A 20,124-nucleotide genomic window follows, 5' to 3' on the forward strand; every position below is an offset into this window, starting at 1 on the left:
TGTCCGATGGATCGTACAAGCGGTCCCGACTAAAGCCTGTCATACACAAGATTCCCGTCAGAAAATCAGTTCGTGTGTATGAGGCTTTAGGCAGAAGTTCATGTCTGGGACCTGCTAATCGGCTGTGTCCAATCACAGCCCAGAGCCCTGTGTTGACAATCAACACAGTGCTCTGTACAGACAGAGGGAATGATGTTCTCTTTTTTTTTTTTTTTTTTTTTTCTTTTTTATCCCTGCTTTGCAAGGATAAGAAACAAAGATCTTTAGTAAAAATCATCACACATTGTTAGGCACACATTTATCCCCTTGATTACCCAAGATGTTAACCCCTTCCCAACCAGTGTCATTAGTACAGTGACCGTGTATAGTAGTATTACTGGTCACTGTATTAGTATCAGTGGCAGATAACCAGTTACCACAAAGTGTCAGATTGTCTGCCGCACTATCACAGCCCTGCTAGAAGTTGCTGATCACCTCCATTACTAGTAAAAAAAAAAAAAAAACTCTATGCCAAAGTTTATAGATTTTCAAATAACTTTCATGCAAACCAATTAACCGGTTAAGCCCCGGACCTTTAGGCAGCTAAATGCCCAAGCCAGGTTTTGCGATTCAGCACTGCGTCGCTTTACCTGACAATTGCGTGGTCGTGCGACGTGGCTCCCAAACAAAATTGGTGTCCTTTTTTCCCCACAAATAGAGCTTTCTTTTGGTGGTATTTGATCACCTCTGCGGTTTTTATTTTTTGCGCTATAAACAAAAATAGAGCGACAATTTTGAAAAAAATTCAATATTTTTTACTTTTTGCTATAATAAATATCCCCCAAAAACATATATAAAACATTTTTTTCCTCAGTTTAGGCCGATACGTATTCTTCTACCTATTTTTGGTAAAAAAAATCGCAATAAGCGTTTATCGATTTGGTTTGCGCAAAATTTATAGCGTTTACAAAATAGGGGATATTTTTATTGCATTTTTATTTTTTTTTTCACTTCTAATGGCGGCGATCAACGTGTTTTTTTTTTTTTTCGTGACTGCGGACACTTCGGACAATTTTGACACATTTTTGGGACCATTGTCATTTTCACAGCAAAAAATGCATTTAAATTGCATTGTTTATTGTGAAAATGACAGTTGCAGTTTGGGAGTTAACCACAGGGGGCGCTGTAGGATTTAGGGTTCACCTAGTGTGTTTACAACTGTAGGGGGGTGTGGCTGTAGGTCTGACGTCATCGATCGAGTCTCCCTATAAAAGGGATCACTCGATCGATGCAGCCACCACAGTGAAGCACGGGGAAGCCGTGTTTACATACGGCTCTCCCCGTTCTTCAGCTCCGGGGAGCGATCGCGAGGGGGCGGCTAGAAACGAATAGCCGCGCCCTCGTCCCGGATCGCTCCCTGCGGGTTTCCGACCGACGCATGTAGTGGGGGGGGGGGGGGGGTCCCGATTGGACCCGTGGAAAGGCAGGGACGTACATGTACGCCCATATGCCTGTACGTGCCATTCTGTGGACGTACATATACATGCGGCGGTCGTTAAGCGGTTAAATAACGAGCAACTTTTTTTTTTTTTATTCGTGTCCGAAATTCAATTTTGATTCGTACGAAATACGAAAGTTTAACTTTTCGTAACAATTACGAACATTTGTTATGAGGGGCTCCCATCATCCCTGTGCTGTGCCGACTTCCTCGGTTTTTAACGTCATCATAACGAAAAATCGTAATTTATTATGACAATAGTAAAACGATATTAACGCACATTCTTATTTTGTCCAATTCTGAATCTTCCATCGACTACCAGTCTCCTACTCCTGAAACAACATTTCTCAACGAAATTTCATATAAAATTCGTATTTCGGATGCTTCCGAATTTTCGATTCGTACGAAACGAATCACACTCAACCTGAAAAAAGGCCAGGGAGCGCTGAGGCCTGGCAAAAAGAGGTGAAGCTGTTATAGCTGCAAATGGTGGGGCCAACTCAATATTGAACCCTACGGACTGAAGCCTTGTACGCACACATGGTTTTCTCGGCAAGAAAACTGCTGGCAGAGCTTTCTTGCCGAGTACACCGAGCGTGTGTACGAGGCTTTGAGGTTTCTCGTCAAGGAAACTGCCCGGAATCTCGAACGAGAAAAATAGGAGAACCTGCTCTCTATTTTCTCGTGGTGATTCTCGGCAGTGTTTTCCTATAGCGAAACCCGAGCGTCTGTGGGCCAGATTCACATAGAATTACGTTACTCCACGGCGGCGTAACGTATCCCATTTACGTTACACCGCCGCAGGTTTACAGCGTAAGTGCCTGATTCTCAAAACTCTTACCTGTAAACTTGCGGCGGTGTAACGTAAATGGGATACGTTACGCCGCCGTGGAGTAACGTAATTCTAACGTATACCATTTACGTTACACCGCCGCAGGTTTACATTGTAAGTGCCTGATTCTCAAAACTCTTACCCGACGTGCATTGCGCTAAATGACGTCGCACGGACGTCATTTGTTTAGACGTTCATGTAAATGGCGTCCAGCGCCATTCACGGACGACTTACGCAAACGACGTGATTTTTTAAATTTCGACGCGGGAACGAAGGCCATACTTAATATGGCTTAGAACACCTAGGGCTCAGCCCTAATTTTACGCGGCGTATCTCGACGGAAACGACGTAAAGTTAGATCGACGGGCAGCGCGGACGTTCGGGAATCGCTGTAACTAGTCATTTCCATATTCTACACCGACCGCAATGGCCTCGCCACCTAGCGGCCGGCATAGAATTGCATCCTTAAGATCCGACAGTGTAATTCAATTACACCTGTCGGATCTTAGGGATAACTATGCGGAACCTGATTCTATGAATCATAGGACGGCCGGAACACAGAGATACCTGTGAATCTGGCCCTGTATACTTACCTGTCTCCATGGAAACCCGCGCATGCTCGAAATGACTTTGACGCATGCGCGGTAGCTTCCTAGGTAGGGTAAAGCAAGATGTCGGCGACGACATCGAATGGGACAAGCGCATGCTCGTCGTAGTCGATGACGTCACCGCGTTTGATGCCATTCAAAAGAAAGGTGGTTCTTTTTAATGGCCCGTGTGTACACTCCTGACGAGATTCTGGACCGTGTGTACAGGGCTTAAGACTGGGATGCCATTATGTTCATGTGCGTGTAAAGGCCGGCGTCCCAATACTTTTGACAATATGGTGTATCTAGTTTTCTAGATTAGTCTAATTTCTTTATGTGAATCACACTGGGAAACAATTGTATATGGTCTTTTAGTTCCTTCATAACTCTGCTGGGAGTCTCTCGTACCGTATATATCAGCGGCGCCCTCCTCTGATTGGTCGCTGTGAGCGGTCACACTCCTTGTCATCAATGAAAGTCCCCGGTGAGGGTTGTTGTGGGAGACGTTTTATAAAAAAAGGGACATTTCTGGACATTCATGATTTCGGGAGGAAGGCGGCGGGGGGAACGCACACAATTCGGGAGTTTGGAGAAGTGTGAATAAATGAATAAATAAATTGGAGATTTTAGGGAAGTTGTAAAATTCTTCCACTATTGAAGGATGACTGATGTCTGTGATCAGAAATTCACACAATAGAAAGTATTGAGGTTGAAGAGTTCCTTTTTATTTACGGTATGTTGCTTTTATTTATAATTTACTTATTTTGTTCATTTATTTTAAGCAGACCCGACACGGTATATACAGTAAGGCCCAGATTCTCAAAGGAGATACGCCATTGTATCTCTGAGTCTGAGCCGTCGTATCTATGCGCCTGATTCATAGAACGCATAGATTTGTATTAGATCCGACCGGCCTAAGTCTCTTACGCCGTCGGATCTTAACTGCATATTTACGCTGGCCGCTAGGGGCGTGTACGCTGATTTACGCCTAGAAATTTGTAAATCAGCTAGATACGCGAATTCACGAACGTACGCCCGGCCGACGCAGTACAGATACGCCGTTTACGTTAGGCTTTTCCCGGCGTATAGTTGCCCCTGCTATATGAGGCGTACATGCGGCGTACCAATGTTAAGTATGGCCGTCGTTCCCGCGTCAAATTTTGAAAATTTTACGTCGTTTGCGTAAGTCGTCCGAGAATGGGGCTGGACGTCATTTACGTTCATGTCGAAATCAATACGTCCTTGCGGCGTACTTTGGAGCAATGCACCCTGGGATATGTCCACGCACGGCGCATGCGCCGTTCGTAAAAAGCGTCATTTATGTCGGGTCACATAACATTTACAAAACACACGCCCACATCTTCCAAATTTGAATTAGGCGGGCTTACGCCGGCCTATTTACGCTACGCTGCCGCAAGTTACGGAGCAAGTGCTTTGAGAATACTGCACTTGCCCGTCTAAGTTGCGGAGGCGTAACGTAAATAGGATAAGTTACGCCCTCACAAAGAAACGCCGATCTACGAGGACCTGGGCCTAAATGTCAATGCGGGGTACTATGTCAGTGTAACCCTTCCAGGTATTACCCCCCCATAGAGATCGCAATACTCCCCCTGACAATGACTTCATCTTTTTTTTTTTGTACAGTCTGATCACTGGGGGGGGGGGGGGTGGAGGAGACTGAGGAAATGAGACAGTTACAATGTACAGTCCAATCACCGAGGGAGAGGAGACTGAGGAAATGGTTCCTCCTGCCTGCAGCAGACCGATGACGTCATCTCATCCTGATAATGGGTCCAAGAAAGGGCAGAGTCAAAGACTAACATGGAACTGCGAGTTCTATCCCAGCAGATGATAGGAATGGACTGCCTGGTGACCAGCTGAATGACTTCTTCCTTCACCTTATACCAAATGGGCACAGTGAGACTGAAAATGGGCACAGTGAGACTGCAACTGAGCACAGTGAGACTACAGATGGGCACAGTGAGGCTGCAAATGGGCACAGTGAGGCTGCAGATAGGCACAGTGAGACTGCAACTGAGCACAGTGAGACTACAGATGGGCACAGTGAGGCTGCAAATGGGCACAGTGAGACTACAGATGGGCACAGTGAGACTACAGATGGGCACAGTGAGACTGCACCTGGGCACAGTGAGACTGCACCTGGGCACAGTGAGACTGCACCTGGGCACAGTGAGACTGCACCTGGGCACAGTGAGACTGCACCTGGGCACAGTGAGACTGCACCTGGGCACAGTGAGACTGCAGATGGGCACAGTAAGGCTGCAGTTTTCCCAGTTGTGTGTGGTAAAATTAGGTGCCTCTGCTTATATCCGGGTCGGCATTTGCTTGAGTATATACGGTATTTTCCCCACTGTAGATAGATAGCTCTGCATAGAAACCAATCGGCTTCCAGGTTTCATTGTCAAAGCTTAATTGAAGGAGATGAAGCTGGAAGCTGATTGGCTCCCATGCACGGCTGCCCCAGATTTGACCCTCTCCTCCAGTTTTGGTAAATCTCCCCCATTGTTTGGATAATCTTCTTCTTTCCTGGATTGGTGAGTAGAATGGGGAAGAGTCCTCCTATGGAGAAGTGATGACTGTGTGACGGGGACTTTCATTTCTCACTTATTCGGTAATCAGAGTCACGTGCCGTTCTTAGAGAGAAGTCTGCAGATATTCCGTCCTCACACTTCTTCCAATCTCTGGACTGCGGCGGACGGTAGGTGACGACCTTCAACCAATGGAGGAGTTTCCTCTGAGGTACAAGGTAGGTGCTGAATACTGCTACAGAGTGATACTGTTGGCTGATAGGAGGACAGATTCAGGTACTTGTACTTGCTTCGCATTGAATTACTTTTCATGAGTATATAATTGTGTATTATTTGTGACACAGATCAGCCCCGCCGCCGCCTCTCTCCTTGTGACTTTCTACAATGTTGTGTCAGAGGCGCCGCGGCGGGGAAGGGCTGTGTCTGTGTCCCGACTCCCGAACAAATGGAAGCAAGCAAACATTCATTGATGGGCGCTGGTGAGGCTGCATTTGATGGGCGCTGGGGAGGCTGCATTTGATGGGCGCTGGGGAGGCTGCATTTGATGGGCGCTGGTAGGCTGCATTTGATGGGTGCTGGTGAGGCTGCATTTGATGGGTGCTGGTGAGGCTGCATTTGATGGGCGCTGGGGAGGCTGCATTTGATGGGCGCTGGGGAGGCTGCATTTGATGGGCGCTAGTAGGCTGCATCTGATGGGTGCTGGTGAGGCTGCATCTGATGGGCACTGGTAGGCTGCATTTGATGGGAGCTGGTGAGGCTGCATTTGATCGCTGGTGAGGCTGCATCTGATGGGCGCTGGTGAGGCTGCATTTGATGAGCGCTGGTGAGGCTGCATTTAATGGGCACTGGTGAGGCTGCATTGATGGGCGCTAGTAGGCTGCATCTGATGGGCGCTGGTGAGGCTGCATTTGATGGGTGCTGGTGAGGCTGCATTTGATGGGCGCTGGTGAGGCTGCATTTGATGGGCACTAGTGAGGCTGCATTTGATGGGTGCTGGTGAGGCTGCATTTGATGGGCGCTGGTGAGGCTGCATTTGATGGGCGCTGGTGAGGTTGCATTTGATGGGTGTTGGTGAGGCTGCAATGATGGGCGCTGGTGAGGCTGCATTTGATGGGCACTGGTGAGGCTGCAATGATGGGCGCTGGTGAGGCTGCATTTGCTGGGCGCTGGTGAGGCTGCATTTGCTGGGCGCTGGTGAGGCTGCATTTGATGAGTGCTGGTGAGGCTGCATCTGATGGGCGCTGGTGAGGCTGCATTTGATGGGCGCTAGTGAGGCTGCATTTGATGGGCGCTAGTGAGGCTGCATTTGATGGGCGCTGGTGAGGCTGCATTTGATGAGCGCTGGTGAGGCTGCATTTAATGGGCACTGGTGAGGCTGCATTGATGGGCGCTAGTAGGCTGCATCTGATGGGCGCTGGTGAGGCTGCATTTGATGGGTGCTGGTGAGGCTGCATTTGATGGGCGCTGGTGAGGCTGCATTTGATGGGCACTAGTGAGGCTGCATTTGATGGGCGCTGGTGAGGCTGCATTTGATGGGCGCTGGTGAGGCTGCATTTGATGGGCACTAGTGAGGCTGCATTTGATGGGCGCTGGTGAGGTTGCATTTGATGGGCGCTGGTGAGGCTGCATTTGATGGGCGCTGGTGAGGCTGCAATGATGGGCGCTGGTGAGGCTGCTTTGATGGGCGCTGGTGAGGCTGCATTTGATGGGTGCTGGTGAGGCTGCATTTGATGGGTGCTGGTGAGGCTGCTTTGATGGGCGCTGGTGAGGCTGCATTTGATGGACTGAAGGCTGTCTGAAGGACCGTTGTCCTCTGGTTAGCCTATCGTGTGTACGAGGCTTTAGAGTGGACCAGCAAAAGTTTGTGGATTTTTCACTGTGCCCATGTTGGTCAAATCCCAAGTGGTAAATCAATCTGCCAATCTTGAACCATAAGGATTAGGTTGAGAAAAGGGGCCGTCCCTTCGAGAGAGGCACATCATGGTGGAACATGCCATGGCCTTCTTGGCACCGGTGCCACATCTGACTAATGTCTGATCTCTTTGATTTTTGTTGGGTTTCAGTTTTTGGTTTTTTTAGGACACAGACATCTGACCGTGAACACGTTCTACAACTTCCTTCTCTTCTGGGAGGAACTGAAAATTAAACCACAAGTCTAATAGACGGGAGCTCATCCATAATGAGGACGTCCAATCCGTCTATTCTTATCGTCTGGTCTTCCCTCATTCAAGGTAGGTTCTATGAAATCGCATTACCTCAAATGTTAGATATTTTGTGGAATAATAATAATAAAAAAAAAAAGATATCGGCCCGGATTCACAGACATTGGCGCACATTTATGCCGCCGTAGTGTATCTCTTTTGCGCTACGCCGGCGCAGCGCAGAGAGGCCAGCACTGAATTCACAAAGCACTCGCTCCCACTCGCTGTTAAAGATGCGCTGGGTTTCCTCGGCGTAAGCCGGTGTAGGTGGAAGTGGGCGTGAGCCATGCTAATGAGGCGTGACCCCATGCAAATGATGGGCCAAGCGCCAACGCGATTGGCACTGCGCTGACAAGCCATTCACCTCTGCAGCTAGGGGTTCGGATCCCGGTCTCGGCTACATGTGAATTGAGTTTGGTGGTCTCAGCCCGGCTCCTGGTGGGTGTGCTATGCGAGGTAAGCCTGCGCTTAGTACGTCCACCCCCCCCCCCCCCACAAAAAAACACCAAACTTACACGCACTCTAAATTGGGTTAACATGCACGCACTTTGACCATGCGGTCTCTAAAAAGAGAGGCGAAGGACTAACAGGGCTGGTTGAGCGGGCTAGCTCACTCCCTTATAGGGAGTCCCTCTGCCCCGTTGGGCTTCAAAGCGGAGCAGGTAGGGCAGGCTGTGTGGGAGGACCCCCTCACACACCCGCCATTGCCACCCGGGGCATGGAGAAAGGTGGCAGATTGCCTTTGGGGGAGGCCTGCCTACTCCCAACTCCTGCAGTCCGGCTCCTCTCTCGAGTACACGCACAAAATACACTTAAAAAAGACAAAAAAAATAAAAGAAGTACTTAAAATGAACGGTGAATTCGCTGTCCCGTGGCCGCATCCCAGTGCGCATGCTCAGAATCAGTCGAGACAACTGCCTAAGATACGTTGAATTACTGCCTACGACGTGAACGTAACCTACGCCCAGCCCTATTCACGTACAACGTAAACGACAAAAGATACGACGGCTTGTGTTCCCTGGTCAATACCTTTGCATGAGTTGCGCCTCCTATATGGGGAATAACTTTACGCCGGACGTAAGACTTACGCAAACCGCGTATATGATGCGCCGGGCGCAACTACGTTTGTGAATCGGCGTGTCTCCCTCATTTGCAAATGTGCATAGAAAATCAATAGGAGCGGCAAATGCGCCCAGCGTAAATATACGCCCACGATACGACGGCGTAGGCAAGTTACGTCGATCGTAGGAAGCCTGTTTTTAGGCGTATCTCAGATTGTGGGCACGGCGCACAGATACGACGGCGCATAGTTACACTTACGCGGCGTATCTCGAGATACGTCGGCGTAAGTGCTTTGTGAATCCGGGCCGCCAGGTATACATTTTACGGTAGTCCTCTTGTTTTATTCTTTGTCTTGTTACTCCAATACCTCCGGGGAAAAAAAAACGAAAGTATTTTAACCGCTTCCATACCGGGCCTATTCTGGCACTCCTCTCCTACATGTAAAAACTATCATTTTTTTTGCTCGAAAATTACTCAGAGCCCTCAAACATTATATATGTGTTTTTTTTTTAGCATACATCGTAGGGAATAAAATGGCGGTCATTGCAACTTTTTATCTCGTATTGGTATTTGCGCAATCATTTTTCAAACGCCTTTTTTTGGGGAAAAAAATGAATTAAAAAATAACAAAACAGTAAAGTTAGCCCAATTTTTTTATATAATGAGAAAGACGCCCAACATGTCACGCTTTAAAATTGCGCACACTCGTGGAATGGCGCCAAACTTCGTTACTTAAAAATCTCCATAGATGGCGCTTATTTTATTTTATTTTTTTACAGGTTACCAGTTTAGAGTTACAGAGGAGGTCTAGCACAATAATTGTTGCTCACGCGCTAACGCATGCGGCGATGCCTCACGTGTGGTTTGAACAGAGTTTACATATGTGGGCGGGACTTAGGCGTGTGTTCGCTTCTGAGCGCGAGCTACCGGGGACAGAGGCATTTTTTAACTTTATTTTTTTGTTTTTTGTTTTTTTTGTTTTTACACTTTTTTTTGATCACTTTTATTTCTATGACAAGGAATGTAAACATCCCTTGTAATAGGAATATATTGTGACAAGTCCTCTGTCACGTCACCTGTGGCCAGGTGACAAGTGCACCCCGTTGGGGTCAGGGATGCACCACATGGTAGTGAACCCTATGGCCGACTGCGGCTATCTGAGAGGAAGCGTGAACCCAAGATCGCCCAGGGCGCGGAGTCTAAGACCCAGCTTTGTGTTCACCAGAGCCTTTAGTGGTGAGGATGGCCTTCGCCGCAGCTGGGCCCATGTCGCGACCTCTGGGATCCCCTAGGTCTCACTCCACAGAGAGAGAGAGGGGAAGCAGCAAGCAGGACAAACGGAAGTGATGGGTAAGCCGAGGTCAGGGTAACAGGCAGACAGGGTAACCGAGGGACAGGCAAAAGGTCAAGGGCACAGGCAAACAGGAGAAGTCAGGGACGAGCCAAAAACGGTACAAAGAGAGGTAATCGTAGCACACTGCAGACAGGAACTTAAGCTAACAACACTGGTTGAACAGCACTGCAGGCCTGTAGTGCAACAGTTAATATAGACTTCCTGGGATGGCCTGGGTGGGGCCATACAGGAAGTAGAGGAGATAAGAAGGTAACCAGAACAGAGTCAGGCCTCTTAATGGACAGATGGAAACGGGTAAGCTGCCAGACTATTGCGTATCCATGACATCCTCTTTATGGAGATATGCGGGTCAGTAAGACCCTGCATCTCTCCTCCAGACTGTAAATCATGAGATTGAGAAAAAAATTATATAAAACATTCACCAATCTGATGCTTACTTGCCGCGATCGCTTCTTTGTTTACATCTGGGGCCTCCGACGGTCATAGAGATGACTGGTGACCATCTGGTCACCGGAAAGCTCTATGGTCCTCATCCAGCGCCGGCCGATTCTTTCACCGGGTCCCCGATGGCATGGGAGAGCCCGGAGAAGCAAGTGAGTGATGGCGCCGGGAGGGGACGTCCCATCCTGTCGCCTGTAAGAACGATCAAGCGGTGGAACTGCCGCTATGATCATGCTTGCTGTGCACAGAATCGCCGGCTGCAAAGAAGGATATCTGGATGATGCCTGTAGCTGCTCCCATCATTCAGATATCCCCCCCCTCGAAAGTCAAGGACGTCCTATGACGTATCGCGTAGGGAAGTGGTTAAAAAGAAGTCCTGTTGATAACTGTGTTCTATAAGGAAAAACTTTTTGTTTAATTGTTCTTATTACTTAGTGGCATCCGGTTATCTCTTTGGGCCAAGGCAAGTTACCGGATCACTAGGGGGATCGGTGACGGTCTCGTGTTACTACAGTTCCATATCTGCGAACATCCATGGTAGGAAGTTTTGGTGCAAGGTGCACAAAGGCCAATGTTACACCATCGTATCCACCACGCCTTATATTAAGGAAAACGACATGAACCGAACGTATCTACAAGAATTCAGAAACTACTTCATGATTAATATGACGAGCCTTCAACCCGAAGATTCAGGAGCGTACTGGTGCGGAATTGGAAACAGGAACCACGGTCTCCATTATCCTGTGAATGTGACTGTTTCTCAAGGTAGGTTCAGGGCTGTCTTTAAACAGGGCAAAAGGGGCAGCTGCCCCGGGACCAGTCATTGTTGAGGGGGCCCAAAGCAGGTGCCCCTTGAGCCCACACTGCCAGAAAATAGTTGATAAGTGGATTCGGGAGGGCCCAAGAAAATGTTTGCCCAGGGTCCAATCAATCTTAAAGAGGGCCCTGGGTAGGTTGCTCTTTATCTTGAAATCAATTGAATTTTTAAAAAGTAGAGAAGACTGTGGGCGGAGCGTACTCGCCCTGCACGTGGGGATACCTCTTATGTGTACCTAGTGGAAAAAGTAGATTGCACCTGCCTACAGGCTTATCAGACATCCCAATCCACATCCTTGGACATGATTATGGAACTGGTGCCTATTTGTGGCTAGGACAGCCTCCACTCTACTGGGAAAAATTTGGAGGGTGTCTGTGGAGTTTGGTCCTATTTGTGATGTCAGGTAATGATGTTGAATGAGAAGACCTGTGTAACGGAACGTCCCACACTCCACTTGAGTGCTTCCGTCATATACTGCTTCCTATCAGTCTGGATATAGATATCACATATTCCAGCTGCCCTCAACACACAACGAGACGAGACTTGTTTGTCTGCTGAACATGGAGGGCCAGATTCACGTAGGAGAGCGTATCTTTAGTTGGGCGTAGCGTATCCTATTTACGCTACGCCGCCGCAACTTAGACAGGCAAGTGCAGTATTCACAAAGCACTTGCTCCGTAAGTTGCGGCGGCGTAGCGTAAATCGGCTGGCGTAAGCCCGCGTAATTCAAATGTGGAAGAGGTGGGCGTGTTTCATTCAAATGAGCCATGACCCCACATAAATGACGTGCCTAACGAACTGCCATGCTCAGTATCACGCCGAATTTACGCCCTAAGATACGCCAGGCCCAATGCCTGTGACGTGAACGTAACCTACGCATAGCCCCATTCACGTACGACTTGCGTAAACGACGTAAAAAGATACGCTTGCCGACGTCCATACTTTGCATTGGCTGCACCTCATATAGCAGGGGTAACTTTACGCCGGACGTAAGCCTAACGTAAACGGCGTAGCGGGCGCAAGTACGTTCGTGAATCGGTGTATATACCTAATTTACATATTCAACGCGTAAATATGCACCCAAGATAGGACGGCGTAGGAGACTTGCGCCGCTCGTATCTTGGCCAAATCTATGCGTAACTGATTCTGAGAATCAGGCGCATAGATACGACGGCTCGCATTCGGACTTACGACGGCGTACGTGGAGATACGCCGTCGTAAGTCCTTTGAGAATCTGGCCCGGAGTGTTTAATAGAACCAAGAATGCAACCTTATATACAGTTTAAAGAGGAGGTTTACCAGAACATAAATTAACATGAGCTAATTAACTAATCATTTACACAGACGAGGTGACTCCGAGATAGGATCTTTCAAGGTAAACATCCCGTCTCCTCTCACCTGCTATACAATGCACATTATCATAAGTGTAAACACAGGACATCTTCACACAATAGCAGGGTCAATTAGCACAGAGAACAGAGAGATGGCTGGAGGTGATGGAATTAGCATCTAACAGTATGAAGGAGTCACTCTTACAATTAACCCGTTGAGTTCAGAATCATCAACCAGTAAATAGTTCTTTACAGATATCCTGGAATATATTGTGGATAATATTCACATAATAATCCCATCTCAGGTAGTCCAAGATATAATTTCTCAGTCATCCTATGCCCCTAGTGGACATAGGATGATTTTACACATAAGAGGGTCAGAGTCTGTCACAACCTGGATCACCATTGGCAGGGCCCTGTGAAGACCACTTGAGTTCCTCCACACCAAACTGGTCGAACCACGTCTACGGAGCTGGCCTTTTACAAAGGAACACTCGTTAGTGTATGTTTAGAAGTCTATCTCTCTCTTAGTTGTTTTATTATTCATATTACTAATTCTAAATGTTGGGAACAATTATCAAAATGTTTAGTTTTCTTACAATCTTTCTAGGAAAAAATGTCCCTTCCTCTTCTGAAATCTTTATTGGAAGACTCGGGGGTTCCCTCGCCATCCCTTGCCCGTCTCTCGCGATGCCTCACAATGGGACCCTCTACTGGTGCAAAGTGAGCGACACCAAACCTGCAGCCTGTGACACCATCATCGACAGTTCCGGGCAGGTTAACCGTCACTTCTGGGGAAGAGTCCTGATCCAGGACGAAAGGGACACAACCGGCTTCAACATACTTGTGAATGACCTCAGAAGGAGCGATTCTGGATTCTACCGCTGTGGGGCGCATTCTCCCGCTGAAGAGCTGGGTTGGAAAGATGTTCACCTCCATATTATAAATGGTAAGTCCGATACTCAAAAAATGTATTCTGGAGTCCATTCACAAACATCTCAGTTTGTATGAGAAGCAGGGTTGTCTTTAACCACTTAAGACCCGGACCTTTAGGCAGGTTAAGGACCTTGCCCCTTTTTGCGATTCGGCGCTGCGTCGCTTTAACTGACAATTGCGCGGTCGGGCGACGTGGCTCCCAAACAAAATTGGCGTCCTTTTTTTCCCCCACAAATAGAGCTTTCTTTTGGTGGTATTTGATCACCTCTGCAGGTTTTTATTTTTTGCGCTATAAACAAAAATAGAGCGACAATTTTGAAAAAATATCAATATTTTTTACTTTTTGTTATAATAAATATCCCCAAAAAAGATATAATTTTTTTTCTCAGTTTAGGCCGATACGTATTCTTCTACATATTTTTGGTAAAAAAAAAATCGCAATAAGCCTTTATTGATTGGTTTGCGCAAAATTTATAGCGTTTACAAAATAGGGGATAGTTTTTTTGCATTTTTATTAATATATATATTTTTTTACTACTAATAGCGGCGATCAGCGTTTTTTTTTCATGACTGTGACATTATGGCGGACACATCGGACAATTTTGACACATTTTTGGGACCATTGTCATTTTCACAGCAAAAAATGCATTTAAATTGTTTATTGTGAAAATGACAGGGGTTAAGTGTGACCTCATATGTGTTTCTAACTTTTGGGGGGCGGGGCTGTACCTGTGACGTCATTGATCATCTTTCCCTATATGAGGGAAAAGACGATCACTGACACTGCCACAGTGAAGAACGGGGAAGCTGTGTTTACACACAGCTCTCCCCTTTCTTCAGCTCCGGTGACTGATCGTGGGACACCAGCGGCGATCGGGTCCCGCCAGGCGCGGTCACGGAGCTTCTGACCGCGGCTGGGCACTTAAAGAGGACGTACAGGTACGTGATTGTGCCCAGCCGTGCCATTCTGCCTACGTATATCGGCGTGAAGGGGTCCTTAAGTGGTTAAGGCAGGGCAAAAGGGGGAAAAGGGGAAGCTTCCCCCGGGCCCAGTCATGGCTGTGGGCCCAAAGCAGCTGCCCCTTTGAGCCTACAGTGCTCCGTAAGTTGCAGCGGCGTAGCGTAAATAGGCCGGCGTAAGCCAGCCTAATTCAAATTGTGAAGAGGTGGGCATGTGTTATGTAAATTAGCCATGACCCGACGTGATTGACGTTTTTCACGAACGGCGCATGCGCCGTCCGTGGACATATCCCAGTGTGCATTGCTCCAAATACGCCGCAAGGACGTATTGGTTTCGACGTGAACGTAAATTACTTCCGGCCCCATTCACGGACGACTTACGCAAACGACGTAAAATTTTCAAATTTCGTCGCTGGAACGACGTCCATACTTAACATTGGCTATGCCTCATGTACGCCTCATATAGCAGGGGCAACTTTACGCCGGGAAAAGCCTAACGTAAACGGCGTATCTGTACTGCGTCGGCCGGGCGTACGTTCGTGAATTTGCGTATCTAGCTGATTTACATATTTCTAGGCGTAAATCAGCGTACACGCCCCTAGCGGCCAGCGTAAATATGCAGTTAAGATGCGACGGCGTAAGAGACTTACGCCGGTCGGATCTAATAGAAATCTATGCGTAACTGATTCTAAGAATCAGGCGCATAGATGCGACGGCTCTCATTCGGACTTACGACGGCGTACATGGCGCTGCGCCGTCGTAAGTCCTTTGAGAATCTGGGCCTTTGTGTGTAAAGGCAGGTGTCCCAATACTTTTGACAATATGGTGCACTAACGCGCTTCATTACCTATGTGCACTGTAGTGGTTATATTGGCAGCCATTGTACAAAGGTTGGTGACGTTGCGATTTACTTCTCCTTGTAGAACCAACCAGGTGGAAGATGTTCAGGCCGCTGACCGCCAGCCAATCTCTCCGCGTGAGGTGCCAAGTTCCAAAAGACTTTGCCTCCGGTGCTCTGACCTATTGGTGTAGATGGAGCCCCATGGGGTGTCCACCTCTTTTAGACTCCAACGGATTCGTTCATGAAGATTTTAAAAGCAGAATAAGCCTTGTTTCCGACAACTCCACCATCAGGGCGTACACCGTCACCGTGAACCATTTAGAAGTGGGGGATTCCGGATGGTATTGGTGCGTCACCACTGATGGGTTGAAGGTGGAGTCATCATCCATGGATGTCATGGTTTTCGGTAAGGATTTTTACATGAATGCCAAAATCCCGGGAATTGGGGGCTCGTCCGGGATTTGCCAGGGATTTGCTCCAATCTGCAGCTATTTCTTGCACATGCGCCCATCAATGTACATTATTTTAGGTTTTTCTAGTGACGTTTCAGGGGAATGTCAGAGAATGTGTGGCCAGTAGCCTGATGGCTCTGTGGCACATGTGTGCCGAATCTGCTGATCTGGCAATCCTCTTTGTTTCTTGGGGAGATGGAGGAGAGCAGAGGAGGGGGGAGCCGGTGTCATGCTGGCGTCGGCCTGCTCCGTGCACCGGGGAGAGTGCCGCGGGCGTCGGGCGGGAGGAGAGCAGAGGAGGAGGGAACAAGCGTCCTTCTGGCATCAGCCTGCTCTGTGCACTGGGGAGGGGGCCGCAGGCGTCGGGCAGGAGGAGAGCACAGGAGGGGGTAGCCGGCATCCTTCTGGCATCAGCCTGCTCCGTGCACCGGGGAGGGGGCCGCAGGCGTCAGGCGGGAGGAGAGCAGAGGAGGGGGAGCCAGTGTCCTTCTGGCATCAGCCTGCTCCGTGCACTGGGGAGGGGGCCGTGGGCTTCGGGCGGGAGGAGAGCACAGGAGGGGGGGTAGCCTGCATCCTTCTGGCATCAGCCTGCTTCGTGCACCGGGGAGGGGCCGCAGGCGTCAGGCGGGAGGAGAGCAGAGGAGGGGGAGCCAGCGTCCTTCTGGCATCAGCCTGCTTCGTGCACTGGGGAGGGGGCCGTGGGCTTCGGGCGGGAGGAGAGCACAGGAGGGGGTAGCTGGCATCCTTCTGGCATCAGCCTGCTCTGTGCCTACTCCGTGCACTGGGGAGGGGGCCACAGGCGGGAGGAGAGCAGAGGAGGGGGGAGCCAGTGTCACGCTGGCGTCTGCCCGCTCCATGTGCTGAGGAGGGAGGGGCTGCGGACATCGAGCGGGAGGAGAAGGGGAGCCGCTGCAATCATTCTGCAAAATGGATTAAATTTTTTTTAAACTCATTTTACTAGGGCTTATTTTCGGGGTAGGGCTTATATTGCAGCCCTCCACAAGAATCATGCTAGGTCTTATTATCGGGGAAACATGGTATCTGATTCATCAAGCTGTGATATCACTTGGGGCCATGTCGTGTGTTAACGCATGTTATGCTGTATGCCAATGTCTTAAGGTTGCGTTATAAGGTTGCCTATTCAAATTTAATGATCAGGTTTTGTATTTTGCTTTAGCATTGGGGAGATTCTCTCTCGCTTCCTGTCCTGTAGACACATCAGGAAGTGGGGGGAAATTATTACCGGAATACCCATTGGGAGACTTCACCTCCATTAGTATTGCTTGTTTACAACTCACAATTTTATATTTGCCTCAGTATCCAGTGAGGGATACAATGGCGTCACTGAGGGGGGGCTGGAGGGTGCCCTGACCCCCCCACCAACATTATGCTGTGCCTCACCGTGTGCCCATAAAGAGGTTGAATCTACACAAAGAAGATTTGTAGCCATTCCCCATGCCATCAAAATCCAAAAAGAAAAGGTTTTGGCTTTAGATACACCGTAAGGTGTTCCACAAAGGACTTGCAGCATGGCAAAATGGTACAAAATAATTTTGGTTGTGAGGCTGCTTAAGCATGTCTTAACCACTTGATACCCGCACTATAGCCGTAAGATGGCTACAGCGCGGGCCTAAATTGCCTGGGAGGCGTACATGGACGTCCTCCCCTGCTCATGATGCCCACGCACCGTGTTTTGTGATCACGAGTCCTTGGGACTTGGCTGATCACAGATTGGAGTAAAGGGCCGATCCCGGCCCTTTACCACGTGACCAGCTGTCAGTTTGTGTGAATGGGACATCAGTCCCGCACACTGACAGCCACTGCTGCTAAGCAGCACCCACCAGTGCCACCTACCAGTACTCATCAGTACTGCTAAGCAGTGCCCACCAGTGCTATCTACCAGTGCTCAATACCGCTAACCAGTGCCTGCCACTGGCACCTACCAGTGCACATCAGTACTGCTAAGCTCTGCCCACCAGTGCCACCTACCAGTACTCATCAGTACTGCTAAGCAGTGCTCACCAGTGCCACCTACCAGTGCTCACCAGTGCCACCTACCAGTACTCATCAGTACTGCTAAGTAGTGCCCACCAGTGCCATCTACCAGTGCCCACCAGTGCCACCTACCAGTGCGCATCAGTACTGCTAAGCATTGCCCACCAGTGCCACCTACCAGTGCTCATCAGTACTGCTAAGAAGTGCTCACCAGTGCTCAGTACAGCTAAGCAGTGCCCACTAGTGCCACCTACCAGTGCCCACCACTGCCACTTATCATTGCCAATCAGTACTGCCAATTGGTGCCCTTCAGTGCCACCTATTATCGCCCATCAGTGCCGCTTATCAGTGCCCTATTAGTGCTCACTGCTCATCAGTCCACCTATCAGTGCCACCTATCAGTGCCGTCTCATCCGCACACATCAATGAAGGAGAAAAATTACATGCAAAATCTTATAAAAAAATTATTAAAACTTTTTTTTTGTTTTTGTTTTTCAATCTTCTGTCTTTTTTTGTTTGTTTAGCCCAAAAAAAACAGTAGTGATTAAATACCACCAAAAGAAAGCTCTATTTATGTGAAAAAAAATGATAAACATGTCATTTGGGTACAGTGTAGCATGACCTCGCAATTGTCATTTCAAAGTGTGACAGAGAAAATTGGCCTGGGCAGGAAGGGGGGTATAAGTGCCCGGTAAGCAAGTGGTTAAGCACACTTTGGGGTATATAAAGGGGGTGTCCATATAGAAGGGGTCAGAACGCCTTCTATTAATTTTTTTTTTTTTAATTGATACAAAACAATTCATTATCATTAGTTCTGAGTTTCTTACTTGATGTTGCAACAGCTACCACCACCAAAGTCTATTCCAGCTCCCCCAGCAGCACAGACTCCGCCGGCAGCACAGACTCCCCCAGCAGCACAGACTCCGGCAGCAGCACGGACTCCCCCAGCAGCACGGACTCCCCCAGCAGCACAGACTCCGCCAGCACCACGGACTCCCCCAGCAGCACGGACTCCCCCAGCAGCACGGACTCCCCCAGCAGCACGGACTCCCCCAGCAGCACGGACTCCCCCAGCAGCACGGACTCCCCCAGCAGCACGGACTCCGCCAGCAGCACGGACTCCGCCAGCAGCACGGACTCCGCCAGCAGCACGGACTCCGCCAGCAGCACGGACTCCGCCAGCAGCACGGACTCCGCCAGCAGCACGGACTCCGCCAGCAGCACGGACTCCCCCAGCAGCACGGACTCCCCCAGCAGCACGGACTCCCCCAGCAGCACGGACTCCGCCAGCAGCACGGACTCCGCCAGCAGCACGGACTCCGCCAGCAGCACGGACTCCGCCAGCAGCACGGACTCCGCCAGCAGCACGGACTCCGCCAGCAGCACGGACTCCGCCAGCAGCACGGACTCCGGCAGCAGCAGCAGCACAGACTCCGGCAGCAGCAGCAGCACAGACTCCGGCAGCAGCAGCAGCACAGACTCCGGCAGCAGCAGCAGCACAGACTCCGGCAGCAGCAGCAGCACAGACTCCGGCAGCAGCAGCAGCACAGACTCCGGCAGCAGCAGCAGCACAGACTCCGGCAGCAGCAGCAGCACAGACTCCGGCAGCGTTGGGACTCATCCGGCTGACCTGCACCCCATCACAGGTACGGTGCCTTGTGTATAGAGAGCCATACGAAGCCATCATCTCCCTTCCATCCCAGAGTGACAACGTCCCAATACTTTTGACAATCCAGTGTACATAGGAAGGAAAGATCCCAAGTGCCACAGATCCAGCAAAGCCCAACGCCGTCTATATGGCATGCAATATCGCATGTGGCCAGAGGTGGGGGGGGGGCGCCGGAGAGCCTCGGAAACAGCTGGAAAGGCCCGAAGACACTTTGGCAAACCTTGGGAATGGAGTATTTCCGGGTCTTTCTGAGCATTACCAAACAGCCAATCAGGGCCGTCTTAATAGCATCTTGGGCCCCTGGGCAAAGTAATACTCTGAAGCCCCTATAATGATGACAGTGCAGGTAAACAGACATCAAGTAGGTAGGAGGAAGACTGCCTCCCCTGTGTATCTATCACTCTCAGTGCTATCACGGGGCCCCCAATTTTGGGGAAGGGTGGGCCCAAGGACCAGCTGCTTTGGGCAAAGTGCAGGGGCCCCCCATGCAGCTGGGGCCCCTGGGCAGTGCCCAGGTGTGCCCTCTCATTAAGACAGCCCTGCAGCCAATCGGCGCCGTTTGGCTCCACTCCGCTCCGACGCCCCCCCCCCCCCTCCCCAACCTAAGGCCAAACTCTAAA

General features: G+C 49.6%; 1 protein-coding gene across 2 annotated transcripts in view; it reads left to right on the forward strand.

The window, feature by feature from the left end:
* The first annotated feature begins 5,501 nt into the window (after positions 1-5,501).
* The window catches only part of LOC120916216 (polymeric immunoglobulin receptor-like), a 29,732-nt gene continuing 15,109 nt past the window's right edge, over positions 5,502-20,124 (forward strand). The window contains exons 1-5 of one of the 2 annotated variants that reach the window (XM_040327073.1): positions 5,502-5,663; positions 7,525-7,676; positions 10,939-11,268; positions 13,262-13,600; positions 15,471-15,794. In XM_040327073.1, the coding sequence (XP_040183007.1) occupies positions 7,625-7,676; positions 10,939-11,268; positions 13,262-13,600; positions 15,471-15,794 (1,045 nt within the window). In that variant the 5' untranslated portion in view covers positions 5,502-5,663; positions 7,525-7,624. Of the gene's footprint in view, positions 5,664-7,275; positions 7,677-10,938; positions 11,269-13,261; positions 13,601-15,470; positions 15,795-20,124 lie in introns of those variants that run through there. The other variant, XM_040327074.1, reaches the window with a different exon arrangement.

Source organism: Rana temporaria, chromosome 10 (assembly GCF_905171775.1).
Source record: "Rana temporaria chromosome 10, aRanTem1.1, whole genome shotgun sequence".
NCBI classification, from domain to species: domain Eukaryota; kingdom Metazoa; phylum Chordata; class Amphibia; order Anura; family Ranidae; genus Rana; species Rana temporaria.